The sequence below is a fragment of the Bos javanicus genome, chromosome 24 (assembly GCF_032452875.1).
Source record: "Bos javanicus breed banteng chromosome 24, ARS-OSU_banteng_1.0, whole genome shotgun sequence".
NCBI lineage: Eukaryota > Metazoa > Chordata > Mammalia > Artiodactyla > Bovidae > Bos > Bos javanicus.
In genome coordinates this window covers 41,248,806-41,267,898 of record NC_083891.1, presented here as the reverse complement: position 1 = coordinate 41,267,898, position 19,093 = coordinate 41,248,806, and the positions used below count along the sequence as shown (strand labels likewise).

At 49.0% G+C, this 19,093-nt stretch overlaps 1 protein-coding gene across 5 annotated transcripts in view; it reads right to left on the bottom strand.

The window, feature by feature from the left end:
- MTCL1 (microtubule crosslinking factor 1) overlaps positions 1-19,093 on the bottom strand; it is a 113,358-nt gene that overhangs the window by 2,480 nt on the left and 91,785 nt on the right. For 3 of the 5 annotated variants that reach the window (XM_061399912.1, XM_061399916.1, XM_061399913.1), the window contains 5 exons: positions 16,635-16,802; positions 12,688-12,942; positions 7,481-7,777; positions 5,921-5,952; positions 3,323-4,799 (listed from right to left, as the gene is read on the bottom strand). In XM_061399912.1, the coding sequence (XP_061255896.1) occupies positions 3,323-4,799; positions 5,921-5,952; positions 7,481-7,777; positions 12,688-12,942; positions 16,635-16,802 (2,229 nt within the window). Of the gene's footprint in view, positions 1-903; positions 956-3,322; positions 4,800-5,920; positions 5,953-7,480; positions 7,778-12,687; positions 12,943-16,634; positions 16,803-19,093 lie in introns of all 5 variants that reach the window. The other 2 variants (XM_061399914.1, XM_061399915.1) reach the window with 1 other exon arrangement.

Sequence of the window (19,093 nt, the reverse complement as noted above, 5' to 3'; positions counted from 1 at the left end):
AGTAGGTTTTTGGACAGCACTGTGGCCCATTTCTACCTAGCTGATGCTGAGTGACAGGGGTCTGTTTGTGCTACCTCTTCTCTCGCATTTGTGCATTCCTACGGAAAGAAAGGCTGTGTGACCATGAGTTAAGGAGACAAAGTTCTCCTTCATGTCACACCAGCACTTGTGAGCAGAGGATGCTCTCTTTTCCTGAGAAGCCCCTGCAGTGGAATAAGTTAAAAAGGTAAGAATTCCACACACCTGGCCAGTGCCAACAATAATGGGAAGACAGGCAGTAGTGGGGCTCTTGTCCTTAGAGCACCTCTTCTAGAAAGGGCCGCTGTAGCCACTCTGTCATGTTTCGTGGGCCACATGCTTGGTCTTTGAGAGCCACATGTGTTTAAGGCCAGCAGATAAGGGGAGGTAACCATCCTCGATTGGAAACAAGGCTGGTGTTTTCTCATGCTCCTCGACCGGGGCTCTGAAGGTGGTTCTACAGTTTTGGGGCAGGAATGACTGTTTTGTTGACAAAGTTATTGAGCACTTGGTCAGCTGTGGTGACCCCTGGAAGGTCAAGATACATTTGTATTTCTTCCCTCTAGTGTGGTTGTTGAAAACAGAGGACAGCTTCCTGCACAGCACGTGGCAGTGCACACTGCCACCACAGTGCCAGTTGTCGGTGAGCAGGCACAGACCATGCTCTGCTCAGACCCCGCAGGCTCGTCAGTCCCCTCGCAGGCCAGTGTGCCTTTACCGCACAGCAGAGGGGTCTCTGCACAGAGCATTCAGCACCCAGCGGTGTGTGTGGGGGCATGTGGGCCTGTCCAGGCTGGCCATCTGTCCCTTCAGATGGATGCTGGGCCAGCCCTGAGCTACACAACAAGCTCTGCAGACAGTGGAAAGAAGGAAGAAAGCACTTACGGAGTGAGGCGGGCTAGAGTCCCCAGGGGGCAGTTAGTAAGACAGTTTGGTTCTGGACAGAAGAGACAGACAAAAGAAAAGAAAAGCAAGTAGGTTGGAAAGTACTTTACAAGAAGAACAACAGTAAAGGTTTAAAGTCAACAGGCCCAGGTGGCAGCTCCAGGGATAGCCATCCTGAGAAGTGAGGCTCAGCAGAAGTGGGTGCGTAGGCCGGTCTGTGCCCAGCCACGCAGGAGGGGCCTCACGACAGCAGCCTCTCTCTTGTGCTGCCTGTCCTCCTGTTCTTCCTGAGCTGCCCCGTGGCACAGAGTGTTTCCAGTGCCCCACAACTGCAGGTTTTGAAACAGAGCCCATTAAACAGCAGGACTGTCTTAGTCACAGTGACCAAATGACTGAGGCCCAGACTAAAACTTTCCCTTCAGATTTTCAACTGAGACATGTCCAGATTCTCCTCTCTCTCTACCTTAGCCCTCCTGTTCATAGCCTCTCTCTGCATCGTGCTACGACTCCAAGAGAAACAAAGGAGCAAGTAGCTTGTGGGGTGAGTGTGAAAGAGGGGACTTTACTGCGGTGCCCATGCCTGGCCAGGGGTCCTCCAGCACCGTGTCTTGGGGTCGCCATGAGCACTCAGGGAAGATGCCCCATGGGCTCAGAGAGCAGGGTGGAACAGAACTTGTTCTGCGGAGTTTGGAATGAAAACCCAGAACTGTCACACCATCTAGAGAGAGACTCATTTAGTAAGACAGCTCAGGTGAGGAATCATCCCCTGAAATCTAGAATAAGCTATTTTCCACAGTGAAAGGAAGACGACCATGATATCTCAATACTGCCCAGGGAGCTCCATGCCAGTCTGAACCCCTGACACTGGCCCTGGGCCCCCTTTAAATCAGCCGTCACCTTTTCTGGTAGCAAAGAGACTTTATGGAGGACCAAAGAGTGGGCCATGGCTTTGTGCAGGTAAAGCCATCTTTGTGTCTGAGTGGTATGATCCCATTATTGAGCCATTTCCTTTATAGTCTCACATTCATTTGTGACTCAGCATTTTTAGCCTCCAAAACAAAACCTATTTTGTCTCTAATACAAATGAACACTGCAGCCAAGCCGAGTAATGCTCTGGGACCAAGATCTCAGTCCCAGGAGATGGGCACTCTCCCTGCTAGATCCCCTGCAGCAGCAAACCACTTACCTGAGGGTGGTTTAACCACCCCCCGCCCCACCCCAAGGGGCGGGTGGGGTGACAGAAGGCACCATCTGTCACCTGAGAACAGGCAGCCTCCTCCTCAGAGCACACAAACAGCTTTCCCACAAAGACACGTACCTTTGACAGGCGTAGGCCACAGATGATCAATATTAGGTTGAACCACATAGCATTGCCGTTTCTGAAGGTCACTGGCAATTTCTCATGGTTTTATCTACTTCAGATTTAACTTTGTATTTTGAATTACACTGGGAAGCCACACATTACTTATCCCTCTGTGGGTTGTGTGGATGGCAGGGGCCTCAGGTGACACAGAGAAATACACCTCTTCCCCTCCTGAGCTTTCTTCTCCTCACCTGTGCAGCTGCAGGGCCTCGGGAGGGAGCAGCTAGGGAGCCAGAGGGTGTCTCTGTGTCTCACCTTTGCCATCGGCTGACTGCCTGGCCTGGAGAGTGCCCCCAGGTGTCTGGACTCCACCGTTGGGGAGGTTTTGCATCTGGCTTCCTAGTGGGTCAGGCCTTACCCAGGTCTATACACAACGGTCTGACCAAGAGCTGGAACTGTCCTCCAGCCCCACTATTTTCATGCCTGGCATTATCATCTGACTTTGTTTATTTTGCTCATTCCTGCCGCAGAATCAGGAATTGATTTTTAAGTGGTGTGGTCCAATTATACCACATGTGGAATTGTGAATAACTTTAAGGGGCATATAATAATGATAATGTAATAGTAATGTGTGATAATATTTAATGTGTGGTCATAGGTAGCATGATAACAATAGGTGAGGTATAAGGGGGATGACGACAGTAATCTAGTTGTATGAAGGCACGCTGTTGACTTTATCCATTCGTCTCACCTGGTTTTACTGCTCAGAGAACTCTTGCACACAGAGAGGGTAAGGGGATCTGTGGGACATAAGGATGCTCTCTGCACTTAAGTCAGCACTGAATAGACAACCATGGATCACTGAGCTAGAGCATAGGACCTGAGTCAGTCCCAGAGCTACTTAAAGACCACCATCTCCTTGTCTTCAGAGGATCACTGAAGGTGGTAAGATGAGTTTCTAAGCAGCAGCTCGGGGCTTGTGTTCCTGCTTATTCTGTCCTCCCAACACCCTCCTGAACTCAGGTGATCCGGTACACAGCCCCAGGGTCCTCCTTGCCCACTTTGAGAAAGACCAGTGGTGGGGGCATGGTCGGGGGAAGACTCAACCTCCATTACCTCGATGGACCCTGGTTCGGCCTTGACCACCGTTTCTCCCATGTGGTTGTCGCTGCTGCTATTTGTGGGGCTATGGGCAGCCTGCCTCCGCTCCTCCTTTAAGGCATGTTCCAACAGCTTTCTGTGGAGGATCCGGGCCACGTTCTCGGTGAGTGTGTAGCCAGGGGGAGCAGATAAGTCCTGCCTCAGGGGCGTGCCCTCTCCCCCCTCCTCCCTGCATGTCTCTGAGCCACCCCCAATGGGGCTGGGTGAGCGGCCCCGGGAGCTGGGGCTGGTGTCCTGGCCTGGACCCAGCTCCGGCCGGGGCTCGGCCGAGCGAGACCGACTCGCAGTCCGCACCCCCTTCTGGAAGGGGTCCTGCACCACCGGGCTGTGGTCAATGATGCTGAAGAGGCTGGAGAGGCCATCGTTCATGGCGGTGTGCACGGGGCTCTCGCGCGTGGTGGTGGAGCGGGCCCAGGCTGACTCGCCACACCCCTTCTGGGCCACCCCCGGGGAGGCCCTGCTACTTGACTGGTCCACTCTGGGAAGGGGCTTCCGCTGCAGCTTGGGAGACCCGTACTTGGGGGAGCAGCATGTGCGTTCAAACTTAGCTTGCACCTTCTCAATGGCGGGGGCCACCTGCCTGTTCCTGAGGCCACGGGAGGGAGAGGACGCGGGTGTGGTGCCACCTCCCGCCTTGGGTGTGAGACACTTGTGTGGGCTGCCCCGCAGGGCTTCCGTCTGTAGGCCGACACTGATGGTCTGGACTGTCTGTGTTCCTGTTGTCCGGGACCCATTGGTCTGGCAGGCCATGTCCTTGACCAGAGGCTCGACGGGGCTGGAGCAGACGGCGCTCCTGACCGAGAAGGCTACCTCCTTCATATCATCACTCAGGTTTCTGGGCATTTCCAGGCTGTGCAATGGGGAGGAGAAGCTGAGGGTGCTATCGAGGGGCCGGAGCCCCACCTCCGTGTAGTCTCGGGGGTGCCTGGAGGGGGCACAGGGCCACCTGCTGAGCACATGTTCAGAAGGGCTCCCCTTGGCATCCCCGGGGCCCCCTCGGACCCTGCTCTCGCCGACCCCCGCCATGATGCCCTCCAGCCTCCGGATGGCGGGTGGGCTGTGCAGCCCCCTCCCCCCAGCCTGCTCAGCACAGACAAGGTTCCGCGGGGGCTGCTTCTGGCAGTGTTCGGGGTTGGTCACGGTGTCCGTGGTCAGGGTGATGCTTGTGGTGAGGTACCAGGCGGCGTCAGAGAAAGGTTCAGTGCTGGCCTCGGGCCGCGTCCGCCCCACCTCGGTCCTGTCCGCCCAGGGGTCTGGAGGCCTGTCGTCCCAGCTCTTGCTGTTGAACTCCTCGATGTACTTGAGGTCATCAGGGGACAGGGGTGGGGTGACGTCCTCCTTGCTACATGTGGGGGGCAGGCCCTTCTCCGGCAGGAAGGGAGAGCCATCCATCAAGCGCTGGAACTCAGACATGGACGACACAGACACGGCCCTGGGGAAGGGGAGAGGAGCGGTGTGAGCCGTCACCAGCTAGGGAGCCATGGCCCCAAGACCCCCAACCCAGCGCAGCCCATGGCCTGCCCCTGTGCACTGTGCCAACAGTCTCCTCTTGGGCTGACCCTTTGGGTTTTTATGGCCGTGGAATTGATGCAGGAGCCTTGCACTGGTCAGAATTTACTACGGCTGACTTTCAAAACTGGGGGTGGACGTGGTGCTCCAGGGTAGTTGGAGTTAAGTTCCAGGTCTACTTCGCACTGTTTTGTTTTCAGCCTACAGTGGGTCCACAGGCAGACGGGAAGCCTGGCTGTGGCCTGGCCTCTCCGTCTACTGACAGGCACCCTTGATGCCAAATCTGCAGGAGTTTCCTGAGTTCTCGCCTTAGAGCAGACGTGACTGCACCACAGTCCAACCCAGATACAGGCGTGGTGGGGAGGAGGAGAGGCCACCACAAAGTAACTGTCATCTGACGTCTCCTCTACCCGCTCGCCTCATCTCTCTCAGCTCAAGCACTACCAGTCTCCCAAGGGCAGTGGACGGTGTGAGCAGGCTGGTGCATGATATCAACACCGTTTCAAAGAGAAGTCCCCTCCGGGCTCACTCCTCCCCTTGCCTTCTGCTCCATTTAAACAAATTGGTTTATATGGGCCTTTTCAGACATGCCCCACCATTACATATGTGGGTTACTAGAAAATGATTACAAACACCAGCTACTTTATATTTACTTCAAGGATTACTCTTGGTAATACTGTAATAAGTCATCCTAGGAGAGCTTTTAAACGGTCAGTCTAAAATGTCTCATAGCATATCAAGAGGGAGTTTTTTCCAGCCTTTAAATCAGGAGAGAGGGGTTTCCATGAACTTTTCAAAAACCGTTTAACACAGTTATCCCCTTACATACACAGCTCTTGCCACGACACTAACACACATGAACACAGCACTGGCCTTTTTGTTGTTAACGATCTAAATACTGTGTACTAAAGCAACTGCTTCTCCAGAAGTTTTACTCTAAGTCATTTCTGAAGCGTCACAGTGCACTGCTGACTACAGATAGACTTTTAAGACCAGGAGGTCTTTCCTGCGGTAGTCTACTGTCATTTCATCAACTTTACTTACCTTTGAAGATTTCCCTTGTGATTTTCTTCTTCCTATAAAGAAAATAAATTCACCAGAATCAGTCAGTACTGGCAGATTTGGGGCTGCTAAGGGTCTGCTTTGCTCTTAGGAAAACATTTAAAACGTACGTGGAAGCCAAGTTTGGGCCAGGAGTGCCTCTGCCCCTCAGCCGTTGGAAGGTCAGTAATGACACCAGCATCCAGGGGCGATGAGGGAGGGGCTACGTGAGTGAGAAAAACTGGCTGTAAGCTTTGTCCCAAGGCGGCTCTTCTGTGTTTCTCAGAAGGCAGTGCTGTGTGTGAGAGCCTCAAAGCTGCTTCAGTGACAATGTGTGAGAGAGCGAGCGTGTGCAAGTGAGAGGAGGAGTAAGGGTTGGGAGGAGGGTAAGTCGGGGTAGACGTCCCCTGGCCTCAGCCTGGTAGAGAAGTCAGGGTGAAAGGCACAGACACGACATAGAAAATAAAGAAGCTACAGGATATGCTGTATGGCACAGGGAGTGCTGCCAGTGTTTTATAGTAACTGTAAATGGAGTATGTAACCTGGAAGAACTGAACCACTATATCGTACACAACATTGTACACCAACTGTACCGCAATAAAAAATGAAAGAAGTCAGTGTGATGTCCTTAGATAGAGCGCTCTTGGTGTTTAAATGTCGCCCTTGGGCACTGGGAAAGCTACAGTGACCTCCACTAAAGAAGAGAACTGCGTACATGGTTCTCCTGAGCAGAGGACACCCTTGTGCGGACCCAGTCCAGATGGAGTGAGGCCCCAGCCAGCAAACCCCTCAAGGATCCCCCAGAGAGCCCTGGCTACTGCAGTGGTCAGCATGGGGTCACCTGGGGTGGCATGCTGGCGATGTCACCTCTGCTGGGGTTCAGGTGCCAAGGAGGAGGTCCCCACTTCCAGCAGCATTGCCTGACGGGCACCCCTATCTGCTGAGCATGTGGGACAGGTCAGATGACAGGTGCAGCCACTGTGAGACCGGCTCACAGGGAGTGATTCTTAAAATTAGTCTTTAACCAGGAAAACCCACTGCCATCCTGTAGGGATTTCTGCACAGAGCTAAGCTTTCCCCTTCACTGATCTAAGTCCCATAGGTTTCTAGTGTTGGATTCTTTTTCCCTTTACATAAAGAAGGTATTTATTGTATGTCATTGGTTACTGACATTTGCTACTTCCAATGTGAAGTACTTTCTTTAAAAAAAGACTTTTCTGTTATTAATATGTTTTCTGAAATCAGAGACTGTGCTGTCATTTTAAGGAAATTGGCAGTTCTGCACTTCTGAGATGATCTTTTTCCTCCTGGATTTCACTGGACAGTTCCTGAGACTCCTATTCACATGGGACACAGGCTCTGAATTTCTGACCTTGAGATAAGCGGCCAAGTGCAGCAGGGAGCCTGGGGTCAGAGCCACCCCAAAGCTCTCACATCATGGAAGGTTCATTTTTACTAACTTCAGGACCACAATGTGCAGAGCCCACAGCCTGCCAGCCACTCAGCCAGCTTCCCAAGCCCTCACCCTCCTTCGCAGGAGACTAGACCCAAACCCAGGCTGACCTCACGGAAGCAGTTCCTGAACTCCCTCTGGGGCCCACGGGCCGGGGGCTCCTCTGGCTCATCGTCCAGGGACAAGGTGTCCAGGTAGAGATTCTCCCGCGCTGAGCACCTGTCTGATTCCTTCAGCTTTGACAGCGGCCGGTCCTCAAACGCACTGGAGTCTGTGTCCATACAGGGCCACATCCCCGCAGGGCGGGGCGCCCGAGGGCTCCCTGGGTGGGTACAGGGGCGGGTGTCCCCCTCCTCTTGATCACAGAGGAAACTGCCACCTCTCCGGGGACTGTTTTCTTTCTGCAACTTAAGGGTTTTAAAAGTGAAAACAATTAGCCTGAAGACAGTGAGACATCTTACACTCTTAAAGTTCTGGCGTCAATTTAAAAAATAACACCACAAATGCTTTAAAAAAAAAATCACAATTTTATCTGGACTAGAAACATCTGCATTAACCCCAGGCAAGTCAACCCCTTCTGTAGAGAATGTTATTGTATGTGTAACTGAGTGCTGTGCTCAGGGGAAATCACACATTTGTTTTTAAAATCTAACAATGCCAAATGACACATTGAGAAATCGCTTTTTGTAGTTAACCTTCCGAATGTAAGACACATTCAGTGGAAAGCCATCAGTGACAGCAGACTTCTGGGGTGAATTTAGTTTTCTTAAATAGCAAGGTTTCCTAACAACAGAGCATGGTGTCCAAGTCATTTGGAATGGGTCCTAAATAAACCTTGCGTGATCGCCTGGGTTACAATCACTGGGTGTCGAAAACAGCTCACACTTTGCTTGAGAGGATGAAAATTTAGCTACAGAGGTAACCTAAAGATCTGGTATGACTAGAAGAAGTAAGCATGTGAGCCACATAGGCTGGAGTCGTACTTTTCCCTGACCTGGTAAACGGAAGCAGCAGGTGGAAACCACAGGAGACTGGAGCTGCTATATGTGGCTAGTCCTCTTGCTCAGTGTCCCCACCTGTAAGAAGGGTGCCTCCCCTCTGGGACTGCCAGAGGACTGCAGGGCCAGGCCCACCCTAAAGGGCAGTGTTCATCAGGGGACTACCACCAACTCCCCTCGGGCCTGTGGGAGTCCTTGGGCCTGGGACACTGATAAATGCCTCATCTCTTCACAGCGCGAGGGGCCTTCCGGAGGGGCCCATGGAACCATGGGGACGGGCAGGGACATGTGTGCAGGCAGCACTGTCTCCTCCCGTGCTCTCCTCCCAGCCTCCCCTGAGGCAGTAGGGAAATTCACAGAATCCGCTCCCGTGCTCCACCATGCCTGCCTCTGGACTCGCCTCCAAGGACGGCAGAGTGCTGAGATGGTAGCCAGAAGCAGTGACCCTCCCTCTGAAGCGCATTCATTTACAAAGCCTCTGTTTTAACAAAGCCTCTGTCACAAACTACATCTTGTGTCCTAACTCAAGCCTTCAGCCACAAGTGTGTCACTGGGAACAAAGGCATATGGAGCGATGGAGACAAAGGACTTCTCCTCATTTCTGGTAATTTCTGAGGTGGGTATCACCTTTATTTTAGGAGAAAGCAGCCAGACCTTAAATGCTGGAGTTTGACGCAGCATTCCAGTTGAATCAGGGAACAAGCAAAGTCACCCCGGGTATCAGCTCAGCTGAAAACCCTCTGCGCTCTCCCCCAGCCCCGCTGACATAGTTCTTTGTCATTTTCAAAGACCATAAATCCTTTTTTTTTTTTTTTAAAGGAAAGCTTTTTATTATTCATCTATGTATGTCAGTGTGACTTAGTTTCAACATATCATCTCCAAGCTATTTCAGGCACAGAATTAAGATTAAAATCACATCTGAAACTGTAAATGTGCATGGAGGGTGCGTGTGAAGAGGGGGAGAATGACTACAGTGGGGAGCTACGAACCAGCACATTCTCACTTGGCAAAGCGGGGTGTCAAAAATAAACCTGGGCAGCCAGGAGCAGCATGCACTAGAGCTGGTAAGTGTTAGGTTCCCTAAAAATGAACTGGAGTGGTTTTAGGTGGAGGTGTCTGCTGCCAAGATGCCTCTGCAGTGCTGTCACAGAGTAAAAGGCCCTTAAAAGGATAGGGTTTCCTAGGAGAGTCATTTCAGACCAGCCACCAGCACCTACTGTACTTAGAATCCTGCAGGAGAACAACTTCTAGAGCAAACACCAAATTTAAATGATGTGCCTTGGGGCTTCCCAGGTGGCTCAGACGGTAAAGCCTGCAATGCGGAAGACCTGGGTTCGATCCTTGGGTCAGGAAGATCCCCTCGAGAAGGAAATGGCAACCCACTGCAGTACCTTCACCTGGAAAATCCCATGGATGGAGGAGTCTGGTAGGCTACAGTCCATGGGGTTTGCTAAAAGACATGACTGAGTGACTTCACTTCTTCAAATAATATAGGCAGCAAAACACCCTTCAGAGTGTCCCCTCACCTGAACTGTTTCCAAGAAAAAACGTTACTTTGTACACAGGTTTTAAAAGAACAGGCTTTTTTGCTGTAGAGGCAACTGATTTAAGGAAGTCACTGGAAGAGTAACAGAATGACGCTGGAGCTTTCCTTCAGGTTTTTAACAGAACCTAGAGCCTCTGCAGGCTAACTGGGACCTGATGATTCACAGGAGAAATGTGATGTGACTCCAGAGAAGTTAACCCTCACCATTAGGTCTGGGCAGAGACGAGCTGCCGATGCAATAGATAGTGTGTGTTACATGACCTCTACCACATTCCCACAGTCATTCATCACATAAAACTCCTCACGAGGCACAGAAATCATGTAGGAATTCAGTGCCCCTGCACAAGTATGAAGCATGTGTTCTCGCAGTGGAAAATGGATTTACTGTTACTCCTCTCACCATCTGTCTAGGCCATCATAGACAAGGTCACACGGCCCACCACGTAGTCAGATATCGAGGGGCATGCTTTATGAAGAGCGCTCGCCTGCATGTCCAGTTCATCTGTGGAACATGCAGCTAAAAGTTAAATGAACGAACAATAACTAACAGACCTACATACGCTAAACATGTCAAGTCAGTTTCCTTTTATAAAAAATGCCTTTAACTGCTTTTCCTAATTTTCAGGATTGGGTACTGTGATTTTAAAAATGTCAAATACTGGGCTGGAGTTATTTTTTAAAGCCACAACTGTATATCTAAAGCATCAACAAACCCTCTTCTAAAAACAGCAGTGAACTCACGGTACCAATATGTGGGGTCCACCACAGATTTCAGAAACAGATGAAGCAACACCCAGAACCCACGTCTCACTCAAGTCCGTTTGCTCAAACGTGTTAACCTGGAAGACTAAAGTTCTGAGGCCGTCATCGTGGTAGGACTGTGGCAGTAGTGACAAGCTGCAAATGGGCTTCAGCCCCTGCTCACTCACCTTCCCAAAGACAGTCTTAAAATGCTGCTCATCCCCAGGACATTAACTCTTTAAAGGTGAACATCACCAGAAATCTTACTAATCGTTCCTTTATTAGAAATTACCCTCATTCCCCAAAGTAAAATGAAGCCCTTAAAGACTCGCTTCATTTACATCCAAGGTTATATCCACAGTGAAGCCAAGACAAGAGCAAGGAGCTTAGAGCTGACAGGCAAAGAGATGATGACCATGGTCTTGCTGGGGTGCAGGAGGGACCCTCCAGGGAGGGGCCTGGAACAGCCATGACACTAGTTAATTAACACTGGGTGAATCTATAAGCACTCTGTCAGAGTACATGCTGCCTCTGCCCCGTGACTCCCACCCAACAGCTGATCCTCTGCATGGAGCACAGGCACATCGAGGGTTTAAGACAGGACAGTCTTCTCAAGTGTCACATTCTAGGCCAAACAGGAAGTGGCCAACCTTCCTTTGATAGACTCTGGGGAATTCTGAAATGAGCCAGATCACCTATCAGTTTGGGTGACTCAGCTGTGTGAGTAACCAAACCCAGGAAGGACGTCAGGCCTCTCTATCTGCAAGTGCACTTGCTTCTGCTCAGGGGTTCTTGAGCCAAAAGCTCCTGGTTCTTTTCAGTTCTCACTTCCACCCTCCCTCCCCACCAGTAAGCAGAAACGGACCTTAGCCATTGCACCTGCAGAACAGAGGTCCATGTCTCAGGAATAAGACAGCACATTTTCCAAAAGGCAGCATGCTGCTGCTGCTAAGTCACTTCAGTCGTGTCTGACTCTGTGCGACCCCATAGATGGCAGCCCACCAGGCTCCCCAGTCCTTGGGATTCTCCAGGCAAGAACACTGGAGTGGGTTGCCATTTCCTTCTCCAATGCATGAAAGTGAAAAGTGAAAGTGAAGTCGCTCAGTCGTGTCTGACTCTTAGCGACCCCATGGACTGCAGCCTACTAGGCTCCTCCATCCATGGGATATTCCAGGCAAGAGTACTGGAGTGGGGTGCCATTGCCTTCTCCAAAAGGCAGCATGGGCATTTGTAAAATAATAGGTTATTTTTCCTGCTTTCAGTTTCTTATTAATACATTTCCTTGAGGCCACCTGAATTTATAAGTGTGACAGGCTGAAATTGTATGTGATGTCAAAACTTAGCCCGGAAAGAATCCCAATCTTTCATCGTTTTCATGTGGAAATTAATTTGTGCACCACTCAAGCAGGATCACAGCTATGCAAACTGTCCTACATCTGACGCAAGGCAGGGAATGATTATCTGCAGAAAACTTGCCTCTCCCACTGAACTCATCTGTGTTTTTGAATCGTTTGTTTAGTTGAAGATAATGAACTACCAGTCACCTCCCCTGACCGTGTCCTGTCTAATCACAGCTCTGCAAGATCCACAGCAGGTGCAAACAGTCTGACTTCCTACTGAATTCAGCAGTTTCTTCACTAATGGACAATTCCTTTCAAGCTGGAGCAGTCACTGTGACCACATCTTTAGTGGCAGACTTAAAAGCTAGTTTGCTTTTTGGCAGAAATCACTTTCTAAGATATGAAATAACCTTGCCTTTCAAGTTTAGTCTTTTAACACCTTAAAAAAGTTATCCCCACCCCCATCCAGACACACTGAGTAAAGTTACCCACTGACTTTGCATGAAAAGACCTGTGTTGTAGGAGGGCTGACCCTAGGTCTCCAACCTGGAGCCCATAGGATTTCTTCCTCTTCCTCTGGAAGCCCCTAGATCAGCCTGATATGGCAGAGACTCCAGAGCTATTTCAGTTTCCCCTCTGAGTTCCCTGGTTTCCAGGCCAGGCATCCCCGTTCCTCCTAAGGGCACCCTCACCTGTTCAATTCTCCACAGCATCTCCTTCTCCTGCCGCCCCCACTCCTGGCGCTCCCGGTCCAGGCGGTCGAGAAGCTCCACCTTCTCCCGGTTCCAGTTCTTCTCGCTGTGGTGGATCTGCCAGCGCAGGTCCATGACCAGCCTGTGACTGTCCGCCAGCAGCTTCTGCTGCACCTCCCTCTCCTTCCTGAATGCCCCTTTGCTGTCGGTGCAGGAGCCTGGGTCTCCCAAGCTCTTTTCATTCTTTGCTTCCAGCTGTCAAGGATAAGACATGGGAACTTAGTCCCTGACAGTCTCACATTATTAGGTGAAGAAAACCTCAGCACATTCATGTATTATCCCTGGAATCGTGTTTAAATCAAGATCTGACCAAGCTTACAGAGGAAATAATTTTCATCTTTAAAGTCTTAATTATGAATATCTGACAGAGTCATACAGAGGTGAATAAGAGAATCCACCCAGCTTCCCACGGTCCACTCCTCAATCCCCTTGCAGACTCCGAGTCACCATGTCTCCTGCCTGTTCTGCTGTACAGCTCCTTGAAGGCAGGCACATGTCTATCCCTACATCCTTCGCCCCTCTGTGGAACCTGGTAATAGGGCAGCGATGGAACCTAGCAGTCTATAATAAACACACATCAAGCACCCAGGAGGTTGAAGACCACAAACAAGCAAGCAGAAGAACTCCCATCTAGACACCACATGCACACTGCTGAAAACCAAAGAGGAAACCTTGGAGGCAGACAGAGAAAAAAACCACCCATGGAGGCACAAAGATGGGAATGACAGCAGACTTCTCCTTGGAAACTATGCAAGTCAGGGGACAACGGAGTAACACAGTGAAAGGGCTGGAGGGGGGAAATCTGTACTCGGCAACATCTTTCAAAAATACAGGGGGATACAGGTTTTTCAATAAATGGAAACTTAAAAAAAAAATTACTGTCAGCAGACCTGCATTTCAAGAAATGACAGAGGACGTTTTCGGGCAGATGGAATGATATACCAGCAAACACTTTGATCTACACAAAAAATGAAGAACACTGGAAATGACTGGAAATCCTGAATAAATGCAAATATAACTCATTTTCTATTTTTAATTGCTTTAAAATACTACTCAGTGTCTAAGGTAAAGATGGTTGCAGCATGTTGTGTGTTTACAGATGTGTAGAAGTAAACTGACAGCAGTGCCAAGGACCGGAGTGGGGAACTGGGGTGTACTGTTGGTGACTGTGATAGACTTTCGTGCCAGATTCATGAGCACAAATATATACCCTTTTTCCTATTCTAGATAAGCAGATCCCTGACGTCCACCCATGGCCCCATGTTAATCTACTGAATTCTAATGGTTTCTAATCTATTCTCTACCTCTATACCAGAATAACTTCTTAAAAATGCAGGTCAAAATGCTTTACTCCCATGACGAAATCAGGATCAGTGTTTTGATTCTTTGAACATTGTTCTTGCCACTCGTCCATGGTGAGGTGCAGCTGCTCGGGTGTGCCATCCTCCTGTCTTCATGATGTCCTTTTCTCTCCTTTTCCATGTAGCCACTCCTGTTCATCTTCCAAGATTCTAAGCAGGACTTTGACAAACAACCCTGCCCTGAGCCTGCGGACTGAGGTGTGTGCCCTGCACACTCCCATTCCTGGGAGCCTGTGTACAGGTCTGGCAGGGCACTTAATCACTCTGTTACTAACTTTGGCCCTTTTCTGCTCTCCCACTGTACTGAGAACCCCCTAAGGATCTGTCTTTTCTGTTGGGGGATCCCTGGCAAAGCAAGCTCTGACTTCGGAGTCAGTTGAAGGAATTAGATTTGGGGATTGACACAACATGGCCTCCAGTGAGAGAAAATATTTCCCTCTGGATAGAATTCAGCTGTTTTGCATTTAAGTGGAAATGGGCAAAGATGGCACTATTATAAATGTACTAGCATCAGCCCACATTCATTGTTCCCTAGGCCACAAATGTTTGAGAAAATTTAAACAGTTTGGGGGCAGAAGATGAAATCTTTACGTATTACCCACTTGGCTTCCAGGTTTGAAGTTCTAGCTTTACTTCATGGTGTTCAGTGATTATCCCTGAGGCTTTTTTTGTAGCAAATGTGTGGGTGGATACCAGGTTCCTCTAAAACAAAGATGAAATGTTTTGAAGCTGGCTGGCTTCAAAGATTATGCCTTCTCTTTTTGGCTATGCTTATATTTCTGAAAATATTTAGCAGTTTCCCCCATAAACATATTTTTAAAGTAAGCTTAAAGGCAGCTCATCAGAACGTCCTTACTCATTTCTCTTCCACAGCTGGCTCTTCAGGCTGTGAACGAAGATAAACAGAATATCTAGTAAGACGCTCCTACCAGGCAGTCGGCAGGATTCGTAACTGGGTCAGCGGCTGCATCCTTGTCCAGCCTGGCCAGGAGCTCTGGTCTGGCTGTGCTTTGCTGCTGCCCCTGCAGAGGCAGCTGTACCTTGGCCCCTCCAGAGCCTGGTACTTCTGCCCCTGTGGGCCAGGTGGCAGTGCAGGTGAACCTGTGGGCACCGCGGAAGCTGTCTTCTGACAGGACAAGCCCTCTCAGCTTTTATCAAGACTATTTAGAAGATGTCTTCTTTCCAGGCAAGTTTTTTTTTTTGTCTCATGATGGGGCCAACTGATAGAAAATCTTGATTACAATCTGCCCAGAAAAGAGATTATCTGAGATGGCGCACCATGATGGGGGGGTGGGGAGACACCCAGAGAAGCAGTCTGAGCAAGCAGATACCACACAGGAAGTGACACTTTCAAAGGTTTCCAGGGAGAAAGCCCACAGAAAAGAGCATTTCCGGTGCAGCCTCATCTTAGTGACCAGGGCTGTGGTCTTAAGTCTCTGAGACCCTGTGCTCCACTGTGCTCTCGTCTCCACTCTCAGTGAAGCCTCTGCAATCTGAGACAACATGCTTCCTCCGGCCTTCACTTCTCTGTGTGAATAAGGACAGCACGACTCATCAGGGCATGTGTAGTGGGAGGTCTACAAGGTCTTCCCAGCACTGGGAGAAATCTAACGGAAAGCATTCGTTTGCTTTTTTTTTTTTTTAGAGATAACAAAACCACAACCTGCGTTTTCTTTGCTTCTGTCTGAATGATGGCCGTGTACTGATCACCATTTCATGCTGGTCAGGCTTTGGTGGCACTAAGGACATCCTTGCTCCTTTCTCCCCACCAACATTCGCTATTTCTAGTCTTTCTGATAAGGGCCACTCCAACAGCTGTGAGGTGACAGCTCATTGTGGTCTTGATTTGCATTTCCCTGAGGATCAATAACAGAGCATTTTTTCATGTATCTGTTATCTGAAGGCAAAGAAAACTCAGGCAAGAAGACACCTGCACCCCCATGTTCCCAGCAGCACCATTTACAGAAGCAATGTAAATGTTCATGGATGAATGAATGGATAAAGAAGATGTGGTACATATATACAATGGGATACTACTCAGTGGTGAAAAAGAACAAAATCATGCTATTTGCAGCAACAGTGGGTGGAGCTCAAGGGCTTTATGCTAATTGAAATCAGAGAGAGAGAAATACTGTGTGATCAGAAGTAGATTTGGAATCTATAAGTAAACAGATGAAACCAAGCTCATAGGTAACACTTAACAGATAAGGAGCTGCCAGGGGGAAGTGAGTAGGGAATGGGTGAACTCCTCTGCTTTTAGTTTAAATAAACTGGATAGTAATAAAAAAGAGACAACCTTGTTCTACACAGAATGGGGAAACAGATGCTGCTTTTGAAACACTGCTGGGTGGGAGCCGTGTTTCACACCTTGGGAGAGGGAAGAAGAGGGAAGGATGGCACCACAGGAAGGCGGGGGACCTCCCAGGTGCCCGAGGCCCTTGCTGCGGGTTTCTCCTCGTCCCCCTTTCCCAGCCAGGCCCTGGGATCCAGACCCTCCCCGCAGTTGGAGAGGAGGCCAGGCCGTACCTGCTCCAGGCGGCATGTGAGCGCGGCCCACTCCACATCCCAGGCAGCCTTGTCACCTGCGTATTGCTGCTGCAGCCGCTGGCGTGCGCGCGCGTCCTCCCGCAGCTCTGCGCGCAGCTCCTCGAGCAGTGCCTTGAGGGCGCAGAACAGCGGCTGGGTCTCTGCCACCTGTGGGGACATGAGGGCAGCTCTGCATCTCATGAGGGTGAGGACAGGGGCCTGGCCAGCAAGGGAGGGGGGCTGGTTTGGGGCTATGGTGGGAATCTGCACAGTTAGGGGGAGAGTGGGTCCCCTGGCTGCTCGAGGGCCACTGGGCCGATGCTGCTAAGGGCTCCTTGGATGAGGAGGCTGGTACCACGGACACCTGAAGCAGAGATGGGAAGAAGCTGAGGGAGGCAAGGGGAACCGAGCCAGGGCTGCCAGGATGCTCTGCATGACTTCAGACCTCACAGCCCTGGTTGACAACAGGAGTAATGAGATAAACTCACCTCTGTGTGCTGTCACTTGAGTGCCAGCTGTTGAACCAGAGGGAATTAATAAAGGGCTCGTGTGTCTCATCAACGTGGTGGTTAGTCTCCGATTTGTAGTTACTAAGAGGTCATATATGCAAAAAAGCAGAGTCGTGGGGTGGGGGTGACTTTTAGGTCTAACAGTTAAAAGTAAAGGCTTAACATGCCGGTGAAGGCTTCCTTGTCCTCCCTCGAAATACAGTCACTGCCCAGAATCTCTTTTCTGCTCGCTAATGGCAGGAATAACTACTGTAACTACTTGTTTATCTTGTGCCTCCCCTGTCCCCCCACCTCCAAGTTGTCAAAGGCTGACCACCTCCCACATTTCTGGTGCTCAGCTCATGGAAGCATGCAAACAGGTCTGATAATGAAGAATGGATTCTTATTACTAACCTGCTCTACCTAACTTAAAAGATTTTGTATTTTCCAATAATACCTATTTAGTTCTATGAACACACATTTCAAAACCATGATTGCTATCTCAGTATGCTTCAGCATGGGCATTATATCAGAAGGTTTGTCCAAATGAATTAATACACCCTGAATCAATGATGGTACCTGGATAATAAAAGCCACATCAGTCCATCTCTAGAAACCAGATGGAGAACACCTAAAGCCCGTTGCTAGCTCCCTGAATGGTCTCAAGGCAATCCTCTTTGGTACATTTATAAGACAGGAGGACTTAAAAGCTCTCTCAGTCCTATCAGAGGCACTCTGTCTGTACCATGGGAAGACAGAGCCCCTCATGCTCAGAAGAATCCCCCCTCCTTGGTAAACCTCCTGTCCCAGGGCAGCGAGCCTGGGATCTGCATGCCCAGCAGCCTTCTCTCTTCCATCAGCTTGAGAGTCAATCATGCTTTTAAAACCATCTAGTCAAATCAATGAAACACACATGTACGTATGCAAAAATGGTTAGCCATGCTTGGGAAGAATTTGTGATACTCTGGATATACGTTTGGATGTTAGAAGAGAGAAATTCCTTAACATGAACTTTATCACTGAAAATGCCATAGTTTTCTCCATAATTTATATGAAAAGTTTTAGTATTAGATACAGTAGACTTTTGGTCAGGTGAAAAGGTCTGTTAGCATTTATTGCTCCTTGATTTTCCTCACCATGAAAACCAATTTTCACTTTTAACTGAGAGTACAATTCAGTTAACATTTGCAAAACTTGGCAAATAGAAAACCTAAAAATCCTGTACGTTCTTTCCAACTATGAAAATATAAGTAAATTACCACTGTTCTCAACAAGATATTCATAAAATGTGTGAAACTGTAATCAATGCAGAAGTTTCTTTAAACTCTACACCAAAAGTATTTAAAGGTATGTATGAGTGAGGTGTTAGTCTTTTCACAGATATACATCTTCCTAAGTATAGAATTTGTTTGCTAAAAAATTATTTTATGGTAGACTTGATTTTTCATCATTGGATTTTAGATTTTTAAAAAATTACTACTTTTCAAGTCAAACTATTTTAAACATAAAATCACAGTAATTTTTATCCAAACTTCGGAGCAGTTGTCTCTGTTTCATTGAAGAAAAAGCAGAAAACCACATAATAAATCACATGTGATCAGTACTTTCCTATGAACCACAAGTCATGTATGTGGTCAGCTTTGGGGTTCTTCTCTAACAGCACTGACAACATCAGGACCAGAATTTTGTGCTCCTTGAAAGCAGGGTTCACATGACTGTCCTTTTGCAGATTAAAATTTTGCTTCTGCTGGAAGTAAGTACTTTTTGGCATTAATAGATATCAGATTAAATAAAATCAAGCCTTAATGTTTTCATGCACATTTGGGCCAGAGCAATCAACATAATGTCCTGTTATACCAATACTATATTTAATCATCATGGGATAAGCTCAAACTTGCTTTGGGGTGAAGGTGGCCAAAGGGGACAAGAGCCCAGAGAATCGATGCTATTGGTAGCTGTTACCACCGTCAC